General features: G+C 55.9%; 4 protein-coding genes across 4 annotated transcripts; 3 read left to right on the top strand and 1 right to left on the bottom strand.

The window, feature by feature from the left end:
• Positions 1-2,270: 2,270 nt before the first annotated feature.
• LOC306951144 (C-signal-like) lies at positions 2,271-5,411 on the bottom strand (the record flags this gene model as incomplete). The annotated part of the gene is made up of 6 exons (XM_079541576.1): positions 2,271-2,384; positions 2,926-3,036; positions 3,321-3,479; positions 3,695-3,882; positions 4,457-4,508; positions 5,265-5,411. The coding sequence occupies 6 exons, from the start codon at positions 5,409-5,411 to the stop codon at positions 2,271-2,273; spliced, it is 771 nt and encodes a 256-aa protein (XP_079397702.1).
• Positions 5,412-9,689: 4,278 nt separating this feature from the next.
• Positions 9,690-12,054, top strand: LOC306951140 (C-signal-like; the record flags this gene model as incomplete). The annotated part of the gene is made up of 6 exons (XM_079541572.1): positions 9,690-9,836; positions 10,108-10,159; positions 10,320-10,507; positions 11,160-11,318; positions 11,501-11,620; positions 11,941-12,054. 6 exons carry the CDS (start codon positions 9,690-9,692, stop codon positions 12,052-12,054), a joined length of 780 nt encoding a protein of 259 aa, XP_079397698.1.
• Positions 12,055-13,190: 1,136 nt separating this feature from the next.
• On the top strand, positions 13,191-15,479 carry LOC306951145 (C-signal-like; the record flags this gene model as incomplete). Its single annotated transcript, XM_079541577.1, is given in 10 exon segments — positions 13,191-13,202; positions 13,204-13,221; positions 13,223-13,300; positions 13,302-13,340; positions 13,618-13,673; positions 13,832-14,015; positions 14,668-14,826; positions 15,009-15,111; positions 15,366-15,436; positions 15,438-15,479. Coding segments are annotated over 10 exon segments (762 nt in total).
• A 1,772-nt stretch (positions 15,480-17,251) lies between these two features.
• On the top strand, positions 17,252-24,986 carry LOC306950941 (uncharacterized protein; the record flags this gene model as incomplete). The annotated part of the gene is given in 13 exon segments (XM_079541335.1): positions 17,252-17,293; positions 17,295-17,399; positions 17,665-17,716; positions 17,876-18,063; positions 18,724-18,882; positions 19,054-19,173; positions 19,494-19,603; positions 22,396-22,561; positions 22,839-22,890; positions 23,051-23,238; positions 24,212-24,370; positions 24,516-24,635; positions 24,873-24,986. Coding segments are annotated over 13 exon segments (1,575 nt in total).
• Positions 24,987-26,485: the final 1,499 nt, after the last annotated feature.

Below are 26,485 nucleotides of genomic sequence, written 5' to 3'. Positions count from 1 at the left end.
GGTCTGTGTCCTCACCAGCTGGTTTTTGACCTGCCTCCTGCTGCTGCTCCACCTCCCAGCGCTGAGACCAGCAGGTCAAACAGTGGAGCAGCCCCACGCCATCCCCACTCTCCTCTTTCGCTCCTCTCCTCCTGGAGCAGCGTTGCCGTCCATGGGGCTCTTGGCCCACCTGGTGCAGAACCTGCCCCTAGGTCCCCATCCCACCGGGACTCCCTGTGTCCTTCTCACCCTGTCCTGACACCTGGAGGTGTCCCACTGCAGCTCCTAGTGCAACATGCCTTTGTCAGACCAGGTGGGAGACCCTGAGAAGTGACCGCCTTGGAGGGCAAACTCCTTAATTTCTCTGGGGCCACATCATCTTGCAGATGTGCATCTTGCAAGATGGGCAATGCTCAGCCCAGTCAAGTTTGCACCTGTCCTGTGGCTAAAGATGAAACTGGGAGATCCCATTTAAGCTGCTGAATGCAGTTGGATCCTAAATCCTCCATGCTCTGTCCCAGCTTGCTGCACTCCCACAGAGCCAGGTGGGGTTGGCATCCCCTGCTGAGCCTAGGGGAAAGTGCTCTCCCTGCTGCCTACCCATCTCCCACAGCCTCTGTGGCAGTGTCCCAACGGACAGCAGCAGCAGGAAAGGACAGGCATGGAAGGAGGAGAATGCTGGAAGAACGAAGAAATCAAAGAGAGCCAGCAATCTGTTCCCTGGTGAGCAGAGAGGCAGTGGGCGCGACCCGGCTCTGACACGGCGAGCAGGGGGAGCGCAGGGCTCTGACACTGCCCAGAGCTGGGAGATAAGGCTGACACAAAGGGCAAAGCCAGCGAAAGGGAGTGAGCAAGGCAGGAAACATCGGGCTGGAGAGGAAGTGTGGAGATAATCAGCTGCATGAGCACAAACACCCGGAACCTGTGCAAAGGAAGAGCCCACACCGCTTAGCAAAAGCGCTGGAGCGGGGAGACCTCACCCCTCATCCAGCCTTCCTGAGAGTACGGTACAGATGGACCCCATCTCCACCCAGCAATACTCCCAGCACCCCTCAGCTTTGTAGGGGCAGCTTGCTTCTCTTCTCAGCCTGCCTGGGAACCCCAGGAAGGAGGGATAAGCTCACAAGCTCTGGCAGCTCTCCCATCCACGGCCATGGGAAGCTGGCCCAGGCTGGGACACAGCTGCAGGTGCTCCCTGCTGTCCCTTTTCCCATCCTCTCCAAAGTCCGGGCTGCTAAATGTCACTGGCTTGGGAGCGCCCAGAGCTGAAAATACTCACTGCTGGGACTCAGTGGGCTGCGGGGCAGAGCAGGCTGGGGCCAGGGCTTGCTGGAGATCTCTAAGGCACGGCAGGGCCAAGCCATGGTCCCAGCAAGGCCATCTGTCCCAGTGCTCAGACAGATTGCAGAAGGGAGCCTGAGCAAGGGAGATTGGTTGGGAAGTGAGGGGCTCAGGGGAAAGCTGTGGGATTTCATCTCCTACAAGTCGGGTTGCTCTGATCTCCTGATCTCGAAGGAGCATCTGGCTGCTTTTCCCTATAGTCCCCCAAGAGGAAGATCCATTCAGAAGGGGCAAGTACGGGTGGAAAACTTTTTAAAACTGGGAAAACCCACCTCTGGGGCTGCTACCACCTCCAGAACAAAATCACGCAGTCCAGAGCTGCTCAACCCAATTAAGAAGCCCTGCCTGCTGCAGAAGCCCAGTTATTGCTGTTCTCAGCCTCTCCGTGCAGAAGTGCCGTTCCCATGCTGTGCTCCCTTTGGGATTGGATTTCCCATACCCAAGGGTATTGTGCTCACTTACAGCTCAAAATTGGGAATGGCCAGCTGCCTGGGATCACCAAATGGGCTGTGGCACTGCCGGACATCTCAGCCCCAAGGCTGCTCACGCAGACACTGCATCCAGCACAAAGTCCACCAAGAGATTTGTAGCAGAGAGACTCCGCTGGAGCCAGGCGTTGAGCAGAAGAATGGCAGAGAGCAGGCACACTGAGCAGGGCTTTGGGCTGCTGAGTCACCCAGTGGGACGAGCCTTCTGTTCAGACACACTGCTCGAACGGCAGGTTATTTTGTACAGAGAGCAGCTTTGGGCCAGGGCAGGAACAGTCTCAGTGAGAGCACAGGGAAAAGCATTAATTGACCATTGCGTTTATTAGCCATTCAGATGCAGGGATCACGGCCTGCCCTGCACAGCCAGTGGCAGAGTCCTGGGTAGGTTACTTGCATGCCACACCGTGTTGATCATCCTGGGGACTCAGGGTACCCCTGGCACTGCGTGGTCCCTCAAAGGGCTCACCATGGAATTGCTTTGCCTTCCCAGTTGAGCAGCATCCCGCTGTGCTTCTCAGAGAGGATGGGCAGCACTGACAGCAGCCCCCGCACACTCGTGTCCACCGTCAGGTCAGCCTGCAAAGGGCATCGGTGAGGAGCAGGGCTGAGCCCCACCAGCACACATCCCGGCTCACACCCATCCCAGCAAAGCACCCTGCCCCCATGCTGGGGAGATCCACAGGAGACGGGATGGATCGCTCATGTGGGAGAACATTTGGGTATCTGCATGGTTTGGATGGAGGTGGCTTGGGCTAAGAAGCCAGCTGCAGGTTCGGGGGCAGCTCCAGGAACCAGGCACACAGAGCTGAGCCACATAGAAAGTTCTGCTGCAAGTGGGATGCTACGTGCAGGTTTATCCATGCCCCGTGGTTACAGGGACCCCACTCCCTCCCCCAAAACAGGGATCCTGCAGTGTGAACAACCCCTTACAGGATGAGTCCTACAAGATGGAGGTCTCATCACTGCACATGTATGGGATGGCCCAAAGCCTTGTCCCCCTGAACCAGCCTCCTCCAGCCTCAGATGAAGGCTCTGGCATAGGACATGTACCGATGCCACTTCCCAAGTGCACCATGCAGAGAGGCCCACGTCCTGCAGAAGCTCAGCCTGCACCCACCTCCTGGGTGCCCATGTCAGTTTTCACCCAGCCGGGGTGAAGTGCCACGCACAGGATCCCAGCCTCACCATAGGTCAGAGCCTGGCACCTGGTGAGCATGTTGAGGGCAGCCTGGGGGAGGAAGAAAGCATTAGAATGTGCCGTGCACCAACCTCCAACCCCATCTGTGCCTCAAGGTGAGGGAGAAAAAACAATGCCAGATCTTCAGGAGACGGTGAACGGTGCAAGTGTCCCCTAGGTAGGCAGGGAACGGGCATGCAGGTGCCCAGAGAACTTAGATGGTGACCAACACATTTACGTTCCTCCATCTCATAAACTCAGCTGCTGCCCTAAGAGCAGGCTTGGCAAGGGCCAGCTCTGACTCCCAGCCAGCTCCTGAGCCCCCATCTCCTTACCTTGCTGCAGCGGTAGGAGATGACTGGCTTGAAGTAGGACTCAGGAGTTCTCTCGATGGACCCCAAGAAGGAGGAGATGTTGATGATGGCTGCCTTGTTGCAACTCAGTCTTTTTTCCTTGCTGTCCTGGGCAGCCTTCTTCAAGAGGGGCAGGAACGCCTGGGGACGAGCAGCCTGGTGGGTGCCCATGCCTCAAGCTGGCCCAGCTGCTGCTGCCCGGCGAGGGCAGGAAGCCAAGAGAGAGGGTGTGAGCACCAGCTAGCACCATCCTCTCCTTCCCACAGCCTCAGGAAACTTCAGAAAGCCTTATGGGACCTTCATAGTGACCAGAGAGGCGCACGGCTGCAGCCAAAAGGAACAGAAGGCAGAGTTACCTGGGCCATCAGCAGCGGTCCCACCGCATTGGTCTTGTATGCCCGTATCATCTCTTCAGAGTCCACCGTCTCCAGTGACACCGGGGTAAAGATGCCAGCATTGTTTATCAGCAGGTTCAGCCCTGCGCCGTTCAGCTTCCCCTCCACAATCTTTGCCGCGTTGACAATCGCTGAGGGATCTGCAACATCTGCAAGAGGCACAGAATGGGCTTCGGTCCCATTTTCCCCAGCGCAGAAGGGTGCTTAGATTTGTTCCTGAACGCTGAACACCCTCGTAATCCCTGGGGCTGGAGTCCACCCGAGGGGCTCGGGGGGAAGGTACGGGTTGAGCTCCCGAGAGCAGTCGGGCGTCTCAAACTGCGCCGTCTGTTCCCCTTATAGGCACCAGAGGGTGCTGCGCAACCGGCCCACAGCACCCAGGCACCAAAATCTCTGCATCGCGCGGGGTGCCCTGCAGACAACCTCACGGTGGGAAAGTGCTGCTGCAGCGTTCCTGGGGGGGGCAGCCCCCAGAGAGACAGCCCATGGTTGGTCTCCAGAAGCTCCCCGTCCTGTGGCCACAGGGAGTGGGATGCTGCGGCTGTGGGAGGTGTGGGATGAGGCAGGGATTGGAGGAATTGGGCTTCGGGTGGTAGCAGCACTTGAAGGCAGATGCTGGGATGTGGAGTCAAACGCAGAGCCTGCGGCCAGGGTCGGGAGGAGAAATGGGGCCAGCGTGGTTGGTGGCACGAAGGTATCAGCCGACAGCCAGGGCACACCTACCCAGCTTCACCAGCATCAGGTTTGGGTGTTTAGATGCCAGATCTCTCAGATCCTGCGAAGAGAAACACAGAAACAGTCAGCAGGAGGTGGCTGTGATGCCAAGAGCAACGCCAGGGTGCCCATGGTCATCCATTCTGAAGGCTGGGGAAGACTTATCTGAATGCAAACAGCACAGTCACAAGTTCTGGATGCTCCAGGCGCTACATCTCACCTGCCCAGCTGAAATGGATCCCTCTGCTCTGAGCTTTCCTTATCTCTAGCGAGTTGTAGACAACAAGACCGCATTCAGTGTGCCCAAATTGATTACAAGCTCTCACGAAGAGGCCCACAGAGAATGCTACAGGGAAGAAACTGCTCCCAGTACCCAACCCAAACCTCTTCTGGTGCAATTTAAGGCCATTACCACCAGCACCTCCCGCCACCGCGGCGGAGGGTAAACACTGACCCTGGCTGTCACCATCAGGCTGCGTGTCCCCACGTCACCCCTGCGCACAGGCAATGCTGGCAGACGCTTCTCAGCAGCTTGTGATGGCAGCGTGCATTCCTCCCCCCGCCTGCTGCCCAGCCGCCTCTCAACCCCAACATCCAAAGGGCGATGAGGAGTGACAGCACCGAGGTGCTCCCTCCCCTGTGTCTGCTCCACAGCCGAACGAGGGTGGTACAACGGCCGCATTCGGACACCAGTGGCCTCCAGCCCTGCCCGCAGCGCTGCTCGGCAGCCCCATACCCTCATCACCATCCCGCCGCCCTCACCTCCGCGGCTGCCGCCCCGCAGCCCGCCCGCCCCGTCCCCCACCCGCACGCTGACCTTCCCCCGCGGTCCCTCTGGGTCCCGGCAGGTCGCAAAGATGTGGGTGGGTGGGTGAGGACCCCCGAGCAGCTGCCTGACCAACTCCAGCCCGATGCCGCGGTTGGAGCCGGTGAGCAGCACACACTGGGCCCGCAGAGCCGCCATGCCCCCTGATTGCCCGCTGCCCGGGGAGGGCCCAGCCTGGCACCTCCCTCCTAGGGCCCAACGCAACGCTTTGGCCCTGCGTGCACGGTGGGTGTCGTTGTGGTGCTGGTTTATGTTCCTTTTTTACACAAACACAGAACTAAAACACCACCGGCGCAAGTAAATAGAGCAGTAAATCGATCGTGAGTAGTAAAAAGAGCCCTGAGAAAAGCGTCACCCCGAGCAGCTCTCGTTGGGTGCTCTGCAGGCTGTGTGTTGCTTGCTCCGTTCTGGGCTTTGGAACGGGAATTCTGTTAGCTAAATGTTGTGAGCGTTGCGTGAGATTGCAAAGAGAAAGGAAATGCGGAAAAGAAAAAAGAGAAAAGGAAGAATAAAGGAAGAAAAGAGAAGGAGAAAGGAAAAAGAGGAAGAAAGAAATGAAGAAGAAAGAAAGAGGGAAAGAAAGAAAGAAAGAGAGAGAGGGAGGGAGGGGAGAGGAGAGGAGAGGAGAGGAGAGGAGAGGAGAGGAGAGGAGAGGAGAGGAGAGGAGAGGAGAGGAGAGGAGAGGAGAGGAGAGGAGAGGAGAGGAGAGGAGAGGAGAGGAGAGGAGAGGAGAGGAGAGGAGAGGAGAGGAGAGGAGAGGAGAGGAGAGGAGAGGAGAGGAGAGGAGAGGAGAGGAGAGGAGAGGAGAGGAGAGGAGAGGAGAGGAGAGGAGAGGAGAAGAGAAGAGAAGAGAAGAGAAGAGAAGAGAAGAGAAGAGAAGAGAAGAGAAGAGAAGAGAAGAGAAGAGAAGAGAAGAGAAGAGAAGAGAAGAGAAGAGAAGAGAAGAGAAGAGAAAAGAAAAGAAAAGAAAAGAAAAGAAAAGAAAAGAAAAGAAAAGAAAAGAAAAGAAAAGAAAAGAAAAGAAAAGCTTTGTTAATGTCCTGCAGCCTGTTAAAACATTGTTCTACTGCCAAACTTCAGGGTGCTTGAGTGTAGAAATAGGAGTACATTTTCAAATGCTGTGCTTTTATCTGTAACTTTTACCCTTTATGAGATAAGTGTTGTGAGTGTGCATGTGGTGATAGCAGGTATGATTACAGCTCCTGGCACGTTCAAGGTTTTGTGGGAAGGCTTGCAAAGTAATCAGAGATGATTGCTGCAAATAAAGCAATGGGAGTCGTATCAGGATCTTTGGAGCCCACAGACTTTTTCTGATCTGAAATGGCAGAGAGCATGGCGTAGCAGTTACATCATCTGCACCATCATTATGTTATATTGTTACTGTACTGATGTGAAAGCACATCTCTCGGGCTGCCTTTCCCCTTCCCCAGACCTCCCAATGGCCAAGCAAGAATTTTACCTTCTGTCTTTCCATGGCCTCCCTGCATGGAGGAGTCTTGCAGATCTACCACAAAGTGTTCCAGTGTTGTCAGCTAATTAAACATGAATTCCTTCCAGCTAAGGATGTCCTGTGATTCTATGTCCTAAGGTCTGTCTTGGGTACACAACCACATCTTCCATGTTGTATTCCAGGAGCCCAAGCACTTCTCTTCTCCCTGCCACCTACTCAAGCTTCAACCAGAAGGTGGTTGTGCCTCTTTGCTATACTAAAATTCAGCAGCACTGAAAGAAGTCTGCCTCCTCTGTGCTCCTTCCCATAGAAGCCAAAAGAGTTACCTGATGCTGCTCCCCCTCCATTTCCTCATTCTGGCTTGGGTGCAAGCACTCTCTGCCTTTTGGACCTTGCTTGGCCTTGTGGTCAGCTCCCATCAGCATCCAGCGTGTCTCCATCGAAACTTCCGTGTCTGCTTTTTGCAATCAGACATTTTGAGGCCTTCAGAAATGCTTTGCTTACAAGAAGCTCTTGGCTCAGGAAGTCTGGTCTGAACCAGAAAATCACCATGAGGTCCAGAAAGAGGCATGTCCTTAGTCTCACTCTGGATCCCTGCACAGACCCTTCGCACAGTGGAGTCAGTAGCACTTTTCAGCCAAACAAGGAAATGAGTCACAGAAGGCTGACAGGACTTGCCCAGCTTCAGCATTCAGGCAGTGGCAGGAGTAAGCCCCAAGCAACCCCTTGATAAGCTGTTCATTCATTGCTGCCCTTTTGTTCTTTAGTAAATGATTAACAGGTGAAGACATGAGCCTGGTTAGCCTTGAAGACATTGTAAAGTCATGAATCTTGATAAAAGGCAGCACTTTTACTGCTGCTTACACGGTGGATTAAACAGAGTAAATATAACTGTGCTATGCCCGTTTCTCAGCCTAACAAACAACTTCGTAATTGCCCTTTGTGCAAACAACTGCATGGGTGTGAACAGAATCGAGCTTTCAGCCACTGATAGCGTGGAAGGTGAGGTCATGTCCTGAATGCATGCAGCATGATTAGGCAGAAATTGCCCGCGTGAGACTTGGGGAGGGCAACGCTTTTGACAAGGCTCCATGGCCAGCACAGCAAGGAGGGTCGTTGTCTTCTACAAATGGCATGTATCAGCTGATAGAGTGGTGGTCTGTGGCCATGAAAAGATAGTGAAAATACAGAGAAAAGGCCAAGGAAAAGAGCTATGGGGGCTAGAAAGCCAGTCCTGCACTTTGGGAGGTGTGCTGAGGCAGAGAGAATGAACAGCACTCAATGAGAGACCAGCCTCAGACAGAACTCATGGGGAGAGGCAGCTGGAAGGCTCAGAGGTTCAAAGCGGTGCTGAGACAGGGCAATGTTGCACCAAGAAGCTGAAAGTAGGGCCTTGGTGGGCTAGCACAGCAGGAACAGATCATAGCACGATGGTGCAGAAAGTTGTATGGGGCCACAAGGAGGACGTGTCATGAAATAAAAGCAACAGACAGCAGAAAGGAAAGGGGAAATGTGTTGCCTAGGTCACAACGTCTTCACAAGTACATGAAATGGGAATGCTTAACGTGATGATATTGTACCTGCAGAGTCTGGTGAAGAGCAGCAGCAGAACTTAACTAATAAGTTAGCAGGGAAATTTTCCCCCCAGGCCCAGAAGCAGAACCATTGGGTATGGCCTGATGGCAAACATTGCATGCCATTTCTGTGCCGGACAGGAGGCAGATTTGTGTTCTGACATCTGAGCTGGGCTGTGTCTCCTGCTGAGATGTGGTGGTAGGGTGTGTGCCAAATTCAGCTCTCTCACAGGCGCGTGCATGGAAATGTTGTTTCAAAGCCATGACAGCAGAAGCTTTAAAATGTTTTGTGTAAAATTCTTTCTAACAGTCCTGGCAACAAACTGATCGCCACCAGTGACATATTTATCAGCAGTGGGATCCACATCTAGATGAGGAGCATGTTGATATGACAAAACGCACTGATCTGTCCTGTTCTGGATGAAGAAGTACTGTGATAGCAAAAGGCAGGGCATGGGGAGAGCCTGGTGACAGCAGGCATGGAGCAGAAGACAGTTTTTCATGGAGCTGGGCCATCATGCCTCAGGTCAGTGCCCAAATGTGGGCATTGGCAGACGGCGGGTGGGAGAGGAGTGAGGCAGGCAGGACTACCTGCTCTGGTGGCTCCGCAGTGATCTTAAGACTGGCCAGACATGCAGAGGGGTCAGCAGGGTGTATGGCTGGGCACAGCAGGGCTTTGGAGCAGTTCTGGCAGCCTGGATGGGGGGAACATGCTCTGCTGGACTCTACCGCCAAGACAACGCAATGGGAGAAGCCAATATACCTGCACTGTTCAGTGACTACAGCAATGCTCATCAGCCCGTCAGCCTGTGCCCCTGCCTTTGGACTCAGTGCTCCAAAGAACAACTCTGCCAGCGGAAAACACTGGACATGGGGCATTTGCTTGGAAGAAAGGAAAGCAGAAAACACCAACTTGTGGCCATCTGAGCAACAATCTGACTGCGACAGACAGGGAAAGGGGAAGAGATCACCTCAGACTGGTTGATGCATGGCTGCGATCTGCTACACCCATCTGGCTTGAGATGCAGGTGCAGCAGCTCAGTGGAAGTCCTGCAGACCCACGGGGCATCGTGTCTCCTTCCCACTTGCTGCTTCCACTGTCCGCACACAGCAAGGCTTCTCCTGGCCAGGGCTGCTGCTGGCTTCTGGTTTAGGAGGTCAGGAATCACCAGACAGCCAAATTGTCCTTAAACAACAAACAGACTTTGGCCCCTTAGTAAGGCTGGATCCCAGCCAAGAGCATTTTCCTGGAAAGTTCTGAGCAGGTTGGATTGTACCCAGAACCGAGGGTTTGTGCAGCTCTGTGTGGGTGGGGTGGAAGTTTAGCAAGCTATAAGAAGCATTTGGACACTGAGCAAACAACGTGCGCTGAGCAGGAGCAGGAGAAGCAACATGGGAGAGCTGCGTGTCCGCTCCGCTCTGGTGACTGGGGCCAACCGGGGAATCGGCCTGGGCTTTGTCCAGCACCTGCTGGCATTGCCAAACCCACCTGAGTGGGTCTTTGCAGGCTGCCGGGACCCCAAGGGACAGCGAGCGCAGGTGAGGCTGGAGCTGAGGAGGGGGACAGCAGGGCTGCTGCAGGAGGGGGGATGTGGGAGGGTCTCCACCAGGGAGCTGCAGCCCCGGCCCCAGGGACACGAGAGGCAGAGTGTGATGGCCATGGGATGGGGTGTGCATGGGGTGCCCTGGGATCAAGAAGGGAGCTGCTGCCACTGCCTGGCACCGTGTGCCACAGGGCTGCAGGCAAAGGGCTGCGTTGGCTGAGCAGCTCAGAGTGCGACACAAGGCTCACATCAGCTGTCTTCTACAGGAGCTGCAGAAGTTGGCCTCCAAGCACCCCAACCTGGTCATCGTCCCGCTCGGTAGGTGACACAGCTGGAGCACAAGGCTGCCTCCCTGGGCTCCCTGCTCTGCCAGCACGGCGTCCTCCCCCATCCCTGGTGCAGGGCTCTGTCCCAGCACTGTGCCTGCTGGCAGACACCGAGGGCAGCGGGCGCTCACCTCCCCACCTCGCCTCTGCAGAAGTCACCGATCCCGCCAGCATCAAGGCGGCCGCAGCCAGCGTCGGGGAGCGCCTCAAGGGCTCGGGGCTGAACCTCCTCATCAACAACGCTGGGATCGTAAGGGCAAACAAGCTTGACAATGAAACACTGAAGGACATGGCTGAGGTGTACATGACCAACACCACTGCACCTCTGCTGCTCAGCCAGGTAATGTGCTCACCCACAGCGCCAGGAACGTCCCTGTACTGCAACCCTGAGGTCCTCAATGCAGGAAGGATGGGGCCCGTGGGACAGGGCCCTCTTCTACTCTCTCCCTGCTGAGTTCCTGCCCTGGTGTCAGGTCCTTCACGCTCCAAGGTCTCTTCCTGTCAGAAGTAGGTGCTCAAACCAGCCCTGGAAAGGCTGAGTACATGATGCTCTTTCCTGGTTGGGACGTGTCAGTGGATTGAAGAATATGGCACCTTGGAGTCTGAGTCCACTCACTGTGAGATGGTAACAGTGCAGAGGTACAGGCCATGCCAGAGAGCTGAGTATTGTGATCTGAGCCAGGAGAACAACAATTTGCACTCTGCCTTTCTTCTGAGCCCTGATGGGTGGCTGAGTGCTTTCTGTAGCTGCTTGCTGATGCTGTCTGGTGTCCCTCCTTGGAGATGCTCAGAAGTCACCTGGACGTGGTCTTGGGCAATGGGCTCTCGGTGACTCTGCTTGGGTAGTGGAGGTTGCACCAGATGATCCACAGAGATATCTGCAAACAACAACTGTTCTATGTTCCTGTTACTCTGATATGATCTACTATCGAAGGGAACAGGCCCACCCAATGAGCCTCGTCTGTGCATGCTTCTCCTTCCCCTCCCCACAGGCGCTTCTGCCACTGCTGAAGAAGGCAGCCCAGGGGAGCCCAGGCTCAGGGATGGGCTGCAGCAAGGCAGCCATCGTCAACATTTCCAGTAATGGGGGTTCAATCAAAGAAGTCTACTTATGGGAAGGCATACAAGCTGTCAATTATCGCTGCAGCAAGGTATGTGCCACGTTGAGCGTGAGTCAACCTTCTTCTATCTGCCAGGGACTTCATGTGCTCTCCAGTGTCATCTTTGACAGACTCTGAATCTCTCCGCTGTGGCTGAGCTCCTGACAGTCCCTACACCTCACTCGCAGCACGATGCCCCAGTTCCCCACCTGATCCCCGTGCTGTCTCCACAGGCTGCCCTGAACATGCTCACCAGGTGCCAGTCCATGGGGTACCGCGAACACGGCATCTTCACTGTTGCTTTCCATCCTGGCTGGGTGCAAACGGACTTGGGACGTGAAGGGGGAGCTGAGGTAGGAGCTTCCCCATGTTGGGTCCATCCACAGCCTGTGCTGGTCTCCCACGGAGGCTGCTGTCTCCCGGAGCCCTGCACCAAGACCCCCTCAGGGGGCTGCTCCGTCAGCACCATGGCAGCTCTCCCTGCCCTGGGACCCCTGCGCAGCGCCAGCCCCGGCTCCTGGCAGCCCCGCCGCCCGCCTTCCCAGCTCTCACCCTCCTCCCAGGGCTCTGCTTCCCCCTCAGCCCGGCCGCTGCCTTCCCGCAGCCGGGCTCCAGGGCACAGCCTGGGCAGCCCTTGGGCACACACGCCTGCGTTTCTCCCTCTGCCCTGCAGCCCCCCGTGACGGTGGACGCGAGCGTAGGAGGGATGCTGAAGGTGCTCTCCAAGCTCTCCGAGAAGGACAGCGGGTCCTTCCTGGACTGGGAAGGGAACGTTGTGGCCTGGTGAGGTGCTGGCCCGGCCTCGTGCCTGGATCCTGGCAGTGGCCCCTCTGCTGCTGCCCAACCTGTGTTTCACTCTCAATAAACCATGTCTGACAACAGCAATGCTCTTGGCTCTGACTTTGAGCACAGCAGTCTCTGTCACAGCTGTGAGACCACAGAGTTGCAACAGACATAGACACATGAGAGAGAGTATACATATACAGAGAGAGTAAATAAGAGATTAACTAGAGAAATTAGAAGATCAGACAGTTTGGTGGAAATAGAGCAGAGCCTAGAAACATTTGACTTGGAAGGAACACTTAAATGTCATCCTGTCCAACTGTCCTCTGACAATCAGGGACACCCACAGCTGCATCAGGTGCTCGGAACCGTCCAGCCTGACCTGGGATATCTGCAGGGACATTGGCTGCCATCATCTCTGTGGGCAGCCTGTGCCAGTGCTTCACCAGCCCAGCCTAAAACTCCTCTGTTTTTGTTTGAAACCATTTCCCCGTTGTGCTATCACAACAGACCCTGCTAAATTGGCTGCAGAAAGTGGCACCTCTGCTTTCTCACTCCCCCATCAAGCAGTGACGCAGGGAGATCCATCTCATGTCATGGTCTCCATGGTTGCTTTCTCCAATCTGTGTCTTGACACTTTTGGGCTTCTGGCTTCTTAATTTGGCCTCAATGTCATATTATTGGGCAGCTATATGAGGTACACTTGATGGAACAAGCTATCTCACTCGCGCATATCCTCAATCAGGAGTATAAGACCAGGTTGAGTTCACATGAACCCTTCTCCTTTTTAAGTCCACTTTGTGTCCCTGCACATTGTTTATGGCTACTTCAATTGCTTCATAATTATGTGGCACTGGAAAAAAGCCTTGACCACGAACCTCTGAAGGAGCACATACTTACCTTCCACACAACTTAAAGCAGAATTTGCCTTAAAAAATCAAACTGGTTTTTGCCCTTTGCAATGATAGCTCTCAGACAGGAGCTGTGTCCCAGACAGTTCAGAGCATCTGAGAGACTGCAAACAGAGACAAGGGTTTGTGCAAGCCCTTGTGGGGGGGAGGGGGCTGTCCGCTCAGCATGCTATAAGCATTTGCACACTGAACAAACAATGCGCACGGGAGCAGAAGCAGGAGAAGCAACATGGGAGAGCTGCCGTGTCCGCTCGCTTCTGGGTGACTGGGGCCAACCGGGGAATCGGCCTGGGCTTTGTCCAGCACCTGCTGGCATTGCCAAACCCACCTGAGTGGGTCTTTTGCAGGCTGCCGGGACCCCAAGGGACAGCAAGCGCAGGTGAGGCTGGAGCTGGAGCTGAGGAGGGGGACAGCAGGGCTGCTGCAGGAGGGGGATGTGGGAGGGTCTCCACCAGGGAGCTGCAGACCCCGGCCCCCAGGACACGAGAGGCAGAGTGTGATGGCCATGGGATGAGGTGTGCATGGGGTGCCCTGGGATCAAGAAGGGAGCTGCTGCCACTGCCTGGCACCGTGTGCCCCAGGGCTGCAGGCAAAGGGCTGCATTGGCTGAGCAGCTCAGAGTGCGACACAAGGCTCACATCAGCTGTCTTCTACAGGAGCTGCAGAAGTTGGCCTCCAAGCACCCCAACCTGGTCATCGTCCCGCTCGGTAGGTGACACAGCTGGAGCACAAGGCTGCCTCCCTGGGCTCCCTGCTCTGCCAGCACGGCGTCCTCCCCCATCCCTGGTGCAGGGCTCTGTCCCAGCACTGTGCCTGCTGGCAGACACCGAGGGCAGCGGCGCTCACCTCCCCACCTCGCCTCTGCAGAAGTCACGATCCCGCCAGCATCAAGGCGGCCGCAGCCAGCGTCGGGGAGCGCCTCAAGGGCTCGGGGCTGAACCTCCTCATCAACAACGCTGGGATCGTAAGGCCAAACACGCTTGACAATGAAACACTGAAGGACATGGCTGAGGTGTACATGACCAACACCACTGCACCTCTGCTGCTCAGCCAGGTAATGTGCTCACCCACAGCGCCAGGAACGTCCCTGTACTGCAACCCTGAGGTCCTCAATGCAGGAAGGATGGGGCCCGTGGGACAGGGCCCTCTTCTACTCTCTCCCTGCTGAGTTCCTGCCCTGGTGTCAGGTCCTTCACGCTCCAAGGTCTCTTCCTGTCAGAAGTAGGTGCTCAAACCAGCCCTGGAAAGGCTGAGTACATGATGCTCTTTCCTGGTTGGGACGTGTCAGTGGATTAAAGAATATGGCACCTTGGAGTCTGAGTCCACTCACTGTGAGATGGTAACAGTGCAGAGGTACAGGCCATGCCAGAGAGCTGAGTATTGTGATCTGAGCCAGGAGAACAACAATTTGCACTCTGCCTTTCTTCTGAGCCCTGATGGGTGGCTGAGTGCTTTCTGTAGCTGCTTGCTGATGCTGTCTGGTGTCCCTCCTTGGAGATGCTCAGAAGTCACCTGGACGTGGTCTTGGGCAATGGGCTCTCGGTGACTCTGCTTGGGTAGTGGAGGTTGCACCAGATGATCCACAGAGATATCTGCAAACAACAACTGTTCTATGTTCCTGTTACTCTGATATGATCTACTATCGAAGGGAACAGGCCCATCCAATGAGCCTCGTCTGTGCATGCTTCTCCTTCCCCTCCCCACAGGCGCTTCTGCCACTGCTGAAGAAGGCAGCCCAGGGGAGCCCAGGCTCAGGGATGGGCTGCAGCAAGGCAGCCATCGTCAACATTTCCAGTAATGGGGGTTCAATCAAAGAAGTCTACTTATGGGAAGGCATACAAGCTGTCAATTATCGCTGCAGCAAGGTATGTGCCACGTTGAGCGTGAGTCAACCTTCTTCTATCTGCCAGGGACTTCATGTGCTCTCCAGTGTCATCTTTGACAGACTCTGAATCTCTTTGCTGTGGCTGAGCTCCTGACAGTCCCTACACCTCACTCGCAGCACATTGCCCCAGTTCCCCACCTGATCCCCGTGCTGTCTCCACAGGCTGCCCTGAACATGCTCACCAGGTGCCAGTCCATGGGGTACCGCGAACACGGCATCTTCACTGTTGCTTTCCATCCTGGCTGGGTGCAAACGGACTTGGGATGTGAAGGGGGAGCTGAGGTAGGAGCTTCCCCACGTTGGGTCCAACCACAGCCTGTGCTGTGCTGCCCTGGGACCCCTGCGCAGCGCCAGCCCCGGCTCCTGGCAGCCCCGCCGCCCGCCTTCCCAGCTCTCACCCTCCTCCCAGGGCTCTGCTTCCCCCTCAGCCCGGCCGCTGCCTTCCCGCAGCCGGGCTCCAGGGCACAGCCTGGGCAGCCCTTGGGCACACACGCCTGCGTTTCTCCCTCTGCCCTGCAGCCCCCGTGACGGTGGACGCGAGCGTAGGAGGGATGCTGAAGGTGCTCTCCAAGCTCTCCGAGAAGGACAGCGGGGTCCTTCCTGGACTGGGAAGGGAACGTTGTGGCCTGGTGAGGTGCTGGCCCGGCCTCGTGCCTGGATCCTGGCAGTGGCCCCTCTGCTGCTGCCTGATCTCTGCTAAGTCCTCAATAAAACCATATCTGACAACAGCAAGGCTGCTGACTGTGAACACAACAGGCTCTGTGGAACTCCATGGAGAGCAGCCACGTCCAGCTGTGTTCCATTCCTCATCTTTGTGCATCACTATCCTCTGCTCCCAGTCACAACCACTTCCAGGTGTCCCCACAAGTGACAGATGTCACTGCTGGAAATGCCCTTCAGGGAGTGAATGGAATTGCATCAGACTCTGTCTTCAAGGCCGTGGGCAGCCCAGGCTGGAAGGGCCAGGCTCTGACCAACATGGCCACCTCATAAGGGCCCAGGCAGTCAGGGAAACAAAGCAGAGAGCAGTCACTGCAGGCAGAGTTGGGGTGCAAGGTGCTGCATGCCGGGGCTGGGAATGGGTGTACAATCATTGAACGTACTGATGTCAGAAGTATGTAATATCAGAGAGTTCGGCTAAGCAGGTTAATACACAAAAGAAAGAATAGATAGAGTCCGTCACCTTGTCCCGGGCTCACTGTAAAACATCAAAGCAGGGATCTCCAGAAAGAAAACCTTCCCATTGGTAGTCAGCTCTTAAATGGCTCTGGGAGAGGTGCAGCCAGGCTCCACCCCTTCCAGTAGCACAGGTGAATGCCTTCACCTGTGCTCCCAGCAGTGACTCATTGCTCGCTCAGGTGATCAATCAGAGGTTCAGGCATGATTCAGCAATTCCCATACACTGTGGAGTGCTGCCTATGTCCCTGGGTGGGTGCTGGTGACATGGGGGCTCAGCTGGCGGTCCCCTGGGCAAGCAGTTGCCTTCCCAGTGGAGGAACGTGCCAGAGGTCCCTTGTGGACGGCTGTCTCCTCACCAGGCTGCCAGAGCCACAGCGACGTCCTGCACGCTCTGCTCCACCATCGCGTGTGTCTGCTGAACGGGACAGGACCTGAATGACCGCTGTGGCCCAGGGTGGGCAGAGAGCTGAGTTGACCAACCAGGACGGAGTTTTGACTCAGGGTATGGAAGGTTTTGACCTTCAAGTTCACAAGTCCAGCCTGAGTTACCAAATCCCCATCACTAAACTGCGTCCCCAAGTGTCCCATTCACACAACTCCTTCATAACTCAGTGATGGGGAATCCACCGCTTTCCTGGTCAGCCCATTCCAATGTTTGACAACCCTCTCAACACAGCATGAGTCCGCCAACACAAATACCAGTGCTGGGCCATTTGCTTGCAAGAAAGGAAAGCAGAAAACACCAACTTGTGGCCATCTGAGCAACAATCTGACTGCAACAGACAGGGAAAGGGGAAGAGATCACCTCAGACTGGTTGATGCATGGCTGCGATCTGCTACACCCATCTGGCTTGAGATGCAGGTGCAGCAGCTCAGTGGAAGTCCTGCAGACCCACGGGGCATCGTGTCTCCTTCCCACTTGCTGCTTCCACTGTCCGCACACAGCAAGGCTTCTCCTGGCCAGGGCTGCAGCTGGCTTCTGATTTAGGGGGTCAGGCATCACCAGACAGCCAGACTATAATTAAAATGCAAAGAGCCATTTGTCACTTGGATAGGCTGGCTCACAGCTGGCAGCTTCATCCTGAACTGTTCAAAGAACGTGATAAATTGCACCGATGGCTAATGGTTTGCGCAAGCCCTGTGTGGGTGGGGTGGAAGTTCAAAAGCTATAAGAAGCATTAGGGTGCTGAACAAATGTGAGCAGGAGCAGAAGCAGGAGAAGCAATATGGGAGAGCTGCGTGTCCGCTCTGTTCTGGTGACTGGGGCCCAACCGGGGAATCGGCCCTCGGGCTTGTCCGGCACTGCTGGCATTGCCAAACCCACCTGAGTGGGTCTTTGCAACTTGTCGTGACCCCAAGGGACAGCGAGCGCAGGTGAGGCTGGGCTGGAGCTGAGGTGGGGGACAGCAGGGCTGCTGCAGGAGTGGGGATGTGGGAGGGTCTCCACCAGGGAAGCTGCAGCCCTGGACCTCAGGCACAGGAGAACTGGGGTGGGATGCAAGCAACGGCGTGCCCAGAGCTCAAGAAGGGAGCTGCTGCCACTGCCTGGCACCGTGTGCCCCAGGGCTGCAGGCAAAGGGCTGCGTTGGCTGAGCAGCTCAGAGTGCGACACAAGGCTCACATCAGCTGTCTTCTACAGGAGCTGCAGAAGTTGGCCTCCAAGCACCCCAACCTGGTCATCGTCCCGCTCGGTAGGTGACACAGCTGGAGCACAAGGCTGCCTCCCTGGGCTCCCTGCTCTGCCAGCACGGCGTCCTCCCCCATCCCTGGTGCAGGGCTCTGTCCCAGCACTGTGCCTGCTGGCAGACACCGAGGCAGCGGGCGCTCACCTCCCCACCTCGCCTCTGCAGAAGTCACCGATCCCGCCAGCATCAAGGCGGCCGCAGCCAGCGTCGGGGAGCGCCTCAAGGGCTCGGGGCTGAACCTCCTCATCAACAACGCTGGGATCTTAAAGGGAAACACGCTTGACAATGAAACACTGAAGGACATGGCTGAGGTGTACATGACCAACACCATTGCACCTCTGCTGCTCAGCCAGGTAATGTGCTCACCCACAGCGCCAGGAAAGTCCCTGTACTGCATCCCTGAGGTCCTCAATGCAGGATGGATGGGGCCCGTGGGACAGAGCCCTCCTCTACTCTCTCCCTGCTGAGTTCCTGCCCTGGTGTCAGGTCCTGCACATTTCAGGTCCCACTCCAGGTCCCTTGCTCTCAGGAGTAGGTGTTCAAATCAGTGCAGAATGGGCTGAGCACAAGATGCCCATTCGGTTGGGACCAGGAGGCAGGCTGAAGCATTTGGGCACTCTGGAGCCTGGGGCCACAAGATAAGAGAAGAGTGCAGAGGTACAGGGCATGCCAGAGAGGGGCAGAGTATTATGATCTGAGCCAGGAGAAGAAGAACTTGCACTCTGCCTTTCTTCTGAGCACTGATGGCTGGCTGATTGCTGACACCGGCTGATTGCTGGTACTGTCCAATGTCCCTCCCTTGGAGATGCTCAGAAGTCACCTGGACATGGTCTTGGGCAATGGGCTCTTGGTGACTCTGCTTGGGTAGTGGAGGTTGCACAGATGATCTACAAAGATATCTGCAAACAACAACTGTTCTATGTTCCTGTTACTCTGATATGATCTACTATCGAAGGGAACAGGCCCACCCACTGAGCCTCGTCTGTGCATGCTTCTCCTTCCCCTCCCCACAGGCGCTTCTGCCACTGCTGAAGAAGGCAGCCCAGGGGAGCCCAGGCTCAGGGATGAGCTGCAGCAAAGCAGCCATTGCCAACATTTCCAGCAGATCGGGTTCAATCAAAGAAGTCTACTTATGGGAAGGTGTGCAAGCTGTCTGTTACCGCTGCAGCAAGGTATATGCTATGATCATTTTCCCTCTGTTAATGACCTCAGGACCCCTTGAGTATATCATCTCTGAAAGTGTCTGCATCTCTCTGCTGTGGCTGAGCTCCTGACAGTCCCCTACACCTCTCTCACAGCACATTACCCCAGTTCTCACCTGATCCCTGTGCTGTCTCCCACAGGCTGCTCTCAACATGCTCACCAGGTGCCAGTCCATGGGGTACCACGAACACGGCATCCTCTGTGTCTGTTTCAATCCTGGCTGGGTGCAAACAGACATGGGAAAAGAAGGAGGAGATGAGGTACGAGCTTCCCCACATTGGGTCCATCCACAGCCTGTGCTGGTCTCCCACGGAGGCTGCTGTCTCCCGGAGCCCTGCACCAAGACCCCCTCAGGGGGCTGCTCCGTCAGCACCATGGCAGCTCTCCCTGCCCTGGGACCCCTGCGCAGCGCCAGCCCCGGCTCCTGGCAGCCCCGCCGCCCGCCTTCCCAGCTCTCACCCTCCTCCCAGGGCTCTGCTTCCCCCTCAGCCCGGCCGCTGCCTTCCCGCAGCCGGGCTCCAGGGCACAGCCTGGGCAGCCCTTGGGCACACACGCCTGCGTTTCTCCCTCTGCCCTGCAGCCCCCCGTGACGGTGGACGCGAGCGCAGCAGGGATACTGAAGGTGCTCTCCAAGCTCTCCGAGAAGGACAGCGGGTCCTTCCTGGACTGGGAAGGGAACGTTGTGGCCTGGTGAGGTGCTGGCCCGGCCTCGTGCCTGGATCCTGGCAGTGGCCCCTCTGCTGCTGACTGATCTCTGCTTCCCCTTCAATAAACCCATACCTGTGAACAGCAATGCTCTTGTCTCCATCTCTATCTACAACAGCCTCTGCTCCATGCTTGGAGCCCATGGAGGGCAGCCACTTCCCAGGGGTGTTCCACTCCTCATCTTTCTGCATCACTATCCTCTGCTCCCAAGCACTGTCACTTTCAAGTATCTCAATAAGAGTCAGCTCTCATAGCTGGAAATGTCGCCTGCAGGAGGGAAAGTGACTGGGGCCACCACCCATCTCCGAGGTGTTGCAGTGCCTGGGGCTGGGAATATCAAGGGTGAATTGGGTGTGCAGAATCTCTCCATGACGTTTTCCCCATGCAGCCAGCGGTTTGGGGTCATAGAGTGAGATGGAGTTGGTATACAGGGCACTGCACAGCCACAAATGAAGCAGACAATGGCAAGACGCTGCTGCTCAGTCCATTGGCAGACAGAGGTAACAAGAGGCGGCTGAGCTGGCATCACCTGGGCACTCAGCTCCTTTCCCAGTTCACGGTGGCATCAGAGGTCTCCTGTGACAGGCTGCCCAACGCCACCAAAAAGCCCTGCGCGCTGCTGGGTGCATGTGGCCCAAAGGGGAACGTTCTTCAGCCAGAAAGCCTGTGGAAGTGGGCAGTGGGTGGAAAAAAGGTGTAAAGAAAACAAGGGCATCTCCCTCACTTGCATTCTGAGTGCTCAACACTGCATGTCCAGACAGCATCCCTGTATTTTTCTCAGGCAACATGACCCGTTTCAGTGGTCCATGCATGTCCTTCTTTTCTCTCAGTCTGATCAGCAGGTCCTTGCCCCATCCTGCTGGCTTCCTGCCTCCTCTGCTTGTTTTCCTGCACGGGGGACACAGAGCTCTTGTGCTCTCTGCAAACTGGTCCTGAAGACTGGCCGGTTTTCCTCCGCTCCTTTGCCAGTAAGGTCATAATCCCAGGGATCTCACCCAGTAATTCTTTACGTAGCCCAAACTTCGCTCTCATGACGCTCGGGGTCCTGACTTTGCTTTCTGCGAGGCCCGTCCTCCTCTACATCACAGACTCTCCCAGGAAGCATGGCCACCACAGCCCAGAGCACCTCCCACCTTCAGCTCCTGAATGACCTCCTCTGTGTTGGTGACAACCACGTCCCAAAAGGCTTCTTTTAGGACTGCTTTGCCAAACACCCAGGCCAGGAAGGCACCCTCTACACACTCCAGGCCTCTTTGGGATTTTTTGCATCCTGCCCTGTTGCTTTCCCAGCAGAGGTCTGGGTGCTTGAAATCCTCCACCACATCACCCCACTCAGTCAATTTGTAGCAGACCCTGACCGCTAGCTGTCCTTTATTGTCTGGTCCCTGTTTGTCACCCACCAGCTCACAACCTGATGGTGGCTGCTCCTCAGAGGCAGCTCTTCACACGCTTCCAACCCACTAACACAGAGGCCAATTCCCCCACCCGTCTCTCCCTGCCCATCTCTTCTGAAAAACTTGTAGCCCTCAGTGGCTGCGCTCCAGCCACGTGAATTATACCTCATCTGTGACCACAGCTGGGTTGCACTTTTCTAATTGCACCATGGCTTCCAGCTTCACCTGCTTATCACCAAGGCCGCATGCTTTAGGGGTGTAAAGGCACTTCAGACAAGCTATTAGCGACATTACCTTCTAGGAAGAGCGCTCGCAAGATCCTGTAAGAAGAATCTGAGGATTTTTCCCTGCTTCTCCTATAATGACAGCATTTCCTGGGCCTTCTCCATTGCATGCAACTCCCTTCCCTACCCCCATCAAATGCAGTTTAAATACGGGGCAATCCATCCAGACAGCTTGCTTCCCAGAACACCTCAGCTCCTCCTGCTCAGTTCTGTTCCACCTGCTGCCCACATACCACGACTCAAAGCCCTCTCGAGGATCACACAATCCAAAGCCATGATGGAGACACCATGCACGCAGCCAGTCACTTACCTGACCCATTCTGCTCCTTCTTTCCAGGTCCCAGCTGCCAAATAGGAGCAGAGAGGTGAACACTACTTGCATTCTTGATTACCTCAAGGTCCTCCCAAGAGATGTAAAGTCTCTTTCAACATTTGGCAGTGTCATTGCCACACCTGCTGAGAACCACGAGGATCCTTGCACTGCAGACCCTGCAATAGAGCCTGGTGAAAATGGCACCCCTGCTTTCTCACTGGCCCACCAAGCAGTGCCACAGCAAGGCATGTCTCATGTCATGGTCTGTATGGTTGCTTTCTGCATTCTGTGCCATGGCGTATTTGTGTTCCTGGCTTCCCCATTTGCCTTAGTTTCCAACTATCAAGGTGCTCCATGAAGCACACTCGATGCACGTGCCTTCTCACGTGCCTTCACCCATCTGCATAATTAAGTTGGGTTCACATGAACACATCCCTGCACGTTTCAAGGCCACATTTTACGTTTGTGTTTCTTGCACATTCTTTATGGCTGCCTCTCTCTCTCCATATCCTGTGTGGGACAGGAAAAAGGGCCTGGACCAGGCGCTATTTCACCACATACAAACTCACCTTCCAAACTCCTAACCAGCACTTTGCCTTAAAAAGCAAAGCCATTTTTGCCCTTTGTAAGGCTAGCTCCCAGCCAGGAGCTGTGTCCCTGTCATTTCACAGAGCTGCAGAGATTAAACAGAGACGAACAGGTTTGTACAAGCCCAATGTGGGTGGGGTGTAAGTCCAGCAAGCTATAAGAAGCATTAGGGTGCTGAACAAACAACATATGGAATAGGAGAAGCAGGAGAAGCAACATGGGAGAGCTGCGTGTCTGCTCCGCTCTGGTGACTGGGGCCAACCGGGGAATCGGCCTGGGCTTTGTCCAGCACCTGCTGGCATTGCCAAACCCACCTGAGTGGGTCTTTGCAGGCTGCCGGGACCCCAAGGGACAGCAAGCGCAGGTGAGGCTGGAGCTGGAGCTGAGGAGGGGGACAGCAGGGCTGCTGCAGGAGGGGGGATGTGGGAGGGTCTCCACCAGGGAGCTGCAGCCCCGGCCCCAGGGACACGAGAGGCAGAGTGTGATGGCCATGGGATGGGGTGTGCATGGGGTGCCCTGGGATCAAGAAGGGAGCTGCTGCCACTGCCTGGCACCGTGTGCCCCAGGGCTGCAGGCAAAGGGCTGCGTTGGCTGAGCAGCTCAGAGTGCGACACAAGGCTCACATCAGCTGTCTTCTACAGGAGCTGCAGAAGTTGGCCTCCAAGCACCCCAACCTGGTCATCGTCCCGCTCGGTAGGTGACACAGCTGGAGCACAAGGCTGCCTCCCTGGGCTCCCTGCTCTGCCAGCACGGCGTCCTCCCCCATCCCTGGTGCAGGGCTCTGTCCCAGCACTGTGCCTGCTGGCAGACACCGAGGGCAGCGGGCGCTCACCTCCCCACCTCGCCTCTGCAGAAGTCACCGATCCCGCCAGCATCAAGGCGGCCGCAGCCAGCGTCGGGGAGCGCCTCAAGGGCTCGGGGCTGAACCTCCTCATCAACAACGCTGGGATCGTAAGGGCAAACAAGCTTGACAATGAAACACTGAAGGACATGGCTGAGGTGTACATGACCAACACCATCGCACCTCTGCTGCTCAGCCAGGTAATGTGCTCACCCACAGCGCCAGGAACGTCCCTGTACTGCATCCCTGAGGTCCTCAATGCAGGAAGGATGGGGCCCGTGGGACAGAGCCCTCCTCTACTCTCTCCCTGCTGAGTTCCTGCCCTGGTGTCAGGTCCTGCACATTTCAGGTCCCACTCAGGTCCCTTGCTCTCAGGAGTAGGTGTTCAAATCAGTGCAGAATGGGCTGAGCACAAGATGCCCATTCCGGTTGGGACCAGGAGGCAGGCTGAAGCATTTGGCACTCTGGAGCCTGGGGCCACAAGATAAGAGAAGAGTGCAGAGGTACAGGGCATGCCAGAGAGCAGAGTATCATGATCTGAGCCAGGAGAACAAGAACTTGCACTCTGCCTTTCTTCTGAGCACTGATGGGTGGCTGATTGCTGACACCGGCTGATTGCTGGTACTGTCCAATGTCCCTCCTTGGAGATGCTCAAAAGTCACCTGGACGTGGTCTTGGGCAATGGGCTCTTGGTGACTCTGCATGGGTCGGTATATAATCAGTGGATACACAGATGGTATAATTAAGAAATATACCAGGGAGTTTGGCTAAGCAGGTCATTATACAAAAAGAGAATAGATAGAGTGCTTACCTGTATCCTGGCTCAATGTAAAACTCCAAAGGAGGAATCTCCAGATGAAATCCATTCCCATTGGTATTAAACTCTTAAATGAGTCTAGGAGAGGTGCATCCGGGCCCCATCCCTTTTAGCAGCACAGGTGAATTACCACCACCTCTGATCCCAGGGCTGACTCATTGCTCCCCTCAGGTGATCAATCAGAGTTTCAGGCCCTGATTCAGCAGTTCCATGCAGTAGGAGTGATTGGACCAGATGATCTCCAGAGATATCCACAAACAAGTGTTCTCTGATTCTGCTCCTCTGATAGGACCCAGCACAGAAAGAAATGTACTCTTCCAGTGAGTCTCCTCTGTGCTTCTCCTTTCTCCCCACAGGCGTTCCTGCCACTGCTGAAGAAGGCAGCCCAGGGGAGCCCAGGCTCAGGGATGGGCTGCAGCAAGGCAGCCATCGTCAACATTTCCAGCGTTGCAGGATCTATCAAAGAAATGTATTTATGGGAAGGCATACAAGCTGTCAATTATCGCTGCAGCAAGGTATGTGCCATGATGAGCCTGAGCCAACCTTCTCCTCTTGGCCAATGATGTAATCAGTCTTCCAGTATCAGCTCCTCACAGTCCCCACATCTCACTCGCTGCACATTGCCCCAGTTCCCACCTGATCCCTGTGCTGTCTCCACAGGCTGCTCTCAACATGCTCACCAGGTGCCAGTCCATGGGGTACCGCGAACACGGCATCCTCTGCGTCGCTTTCCATCCTGGCTGGGTGCAGACAGACATGGGGGTAACAGCCGGACACACGGTAGGAGCTTCCCCACCTTGGGTCCATCCACAGCCTGTGCTGTGCTGCCCTGGGACCCCTGCGCAGCGCCAGCCCCGGCTCCTGGCAGCCCCGCCGCCCGCCTTCCCAGCTCTCACCCTCCTCCCAGGGCTCTGCTTCCCCCTCAGCCCGGCCGCTGCCTTCCCGCAGCCGGGCTCCAGGGCACAGCCTGGGCAGCCCTTGGGCACACACGCCTGCGTTTCTCCCTCTGCCCTGCAGCCCCCCGTGACGGTGGACGCGAGCGTAGGAGGGATGCTGAAGGTGCTCTCCAAGCTCTCCGAGAATGACAGCGGGTCCTTCCTGGACTGGGAAGGGAACGTTGTGGCCTGGTGAGGTGCTGGCCCGGCCTCGTGCCTGGATCCTGGCAGTGGCCCCTCTGCTGCTGCCTTCCCCCTCAATAAAACCATATCTGACAACAGCAAGGCTGCTGACTCTGTGACCACAACAGTTCTGATGCACACTGACAGCCCATGCAGGGCAGCCCCTTCCCACACGCTCCCACTTCTCACCCATGAGCATCAGAACAGACTGCTCCCAGCCACAGCCGCTGACAGATGTCCCCTCCAGTGACAGCTGTCACTGCTGGAAATGTCCGTCCCTGGAGTCAAGGGCTTTGGGCCACTGTCCATCTTCATGAGGTGGGCTGCCCAGGGCTGGGGAAGCACGAGTGCAGTGGGAGCACAGGATGCGTCCAGGAAGGGCTCCCCATGAGGGAACAGGTGGTTGGGGACACGGAGTAAGGCAGAGATGGAGTGAAGGGCTGTGCGTCACCACGCATAGGCTGGGAAACAGGAAGAAGATGCTGCCCGTAGCCATGGGTGGGCAGGGGAATCCACCGCTTTCCTGGTCAGGCCGTTGCACTGTTTGACAAAAATTCTCCATGAAGACATTCTTCCCAACGTCCAACAGGAACTTCCTGACACAACTAGCAGCTGCTCCCACTCATGTGCTATTGCTCCGCACCTCACAAAAGAGACCGACACCTCCTCCCTGTTGCACCCTTTCAGGGAGCCGTAGGGAGCTATGAGGTCTCACCTCAGTCTCCTCTTCTCCAAACCAAACAAGCCCCATGCCCTCGGTGTCTCCTCACAACTCCTGCATCTGCTGCACTGCCCTTCTCTGCACTCACTCCGGCAACTCAAGATCCTTCTGGCAGTCAGGGGCCCAAAACTGAGCCCAGCATTGGAGATGCAGTCTCACCAGTGCCACATGCAATGTGACGGTCACTTCCTTAGTCCTCTTGGCCAGACTATTTCCAGTGCAGGTCAGGAAGCCGTTGGCCTTCTTGCCCATTGGCCTGGTGAGATGCTGGCCAGGCCTTGGATTTTGACAGTGATCTCTTTGTTGCTACATTGACTTGTGGCAGTGTGCTAATGAACTTGTGACTGTAAACAATGATTGCAGTGTATGTGCAGTATGTGAGCCGCTCTCTTGCTCTTGTTTCAAGTACAATTTTCACAGTCTTCACCAATGCTTTGAGGCCTACATGACAGGATCCAGGCTCAGGCTGCCTCTTACCCAATGAGGGATTCAGGTCCTGTCAGAAGACCTTGTGGAAACATTTGTGCACAGGGATTCCTTGGAGAGAGGGGCTGCATTTTGGGAAGAAAGCAAGTCGTTTTTGTACTGCGGACATCAGCGGTGCATGACACCACCATTGGGAGCAGACAGTGGCTGTTACTAATTTCTCTTTTTCCCTTGGGACAGCCAGGAGACAAGGGCATTTTCTATTCTCTCTGACCATTTTTCATTTTTCCTGTTCATCTGTCCGTTCCTCTTGTTGGAACAGCCGATAGCAGCTGCCAGTTCCTGCTTTCTAAAGCTGCCTTTCC

This window comes from Tetrao urogallus (genome assembly GCF_951394365.1).
Source record: "Tetrao urogallus genome assembly, chromosome: 12".
Lineage (NCBI taxonomy): Eukaryota > Metazoa > Chordata > Aves > Galliformes > Phasianidae > Tetrao > Tetrao urogallus.
This window is presented reverse-complemented; position numbering and strand designations above follow the sequence as displayed.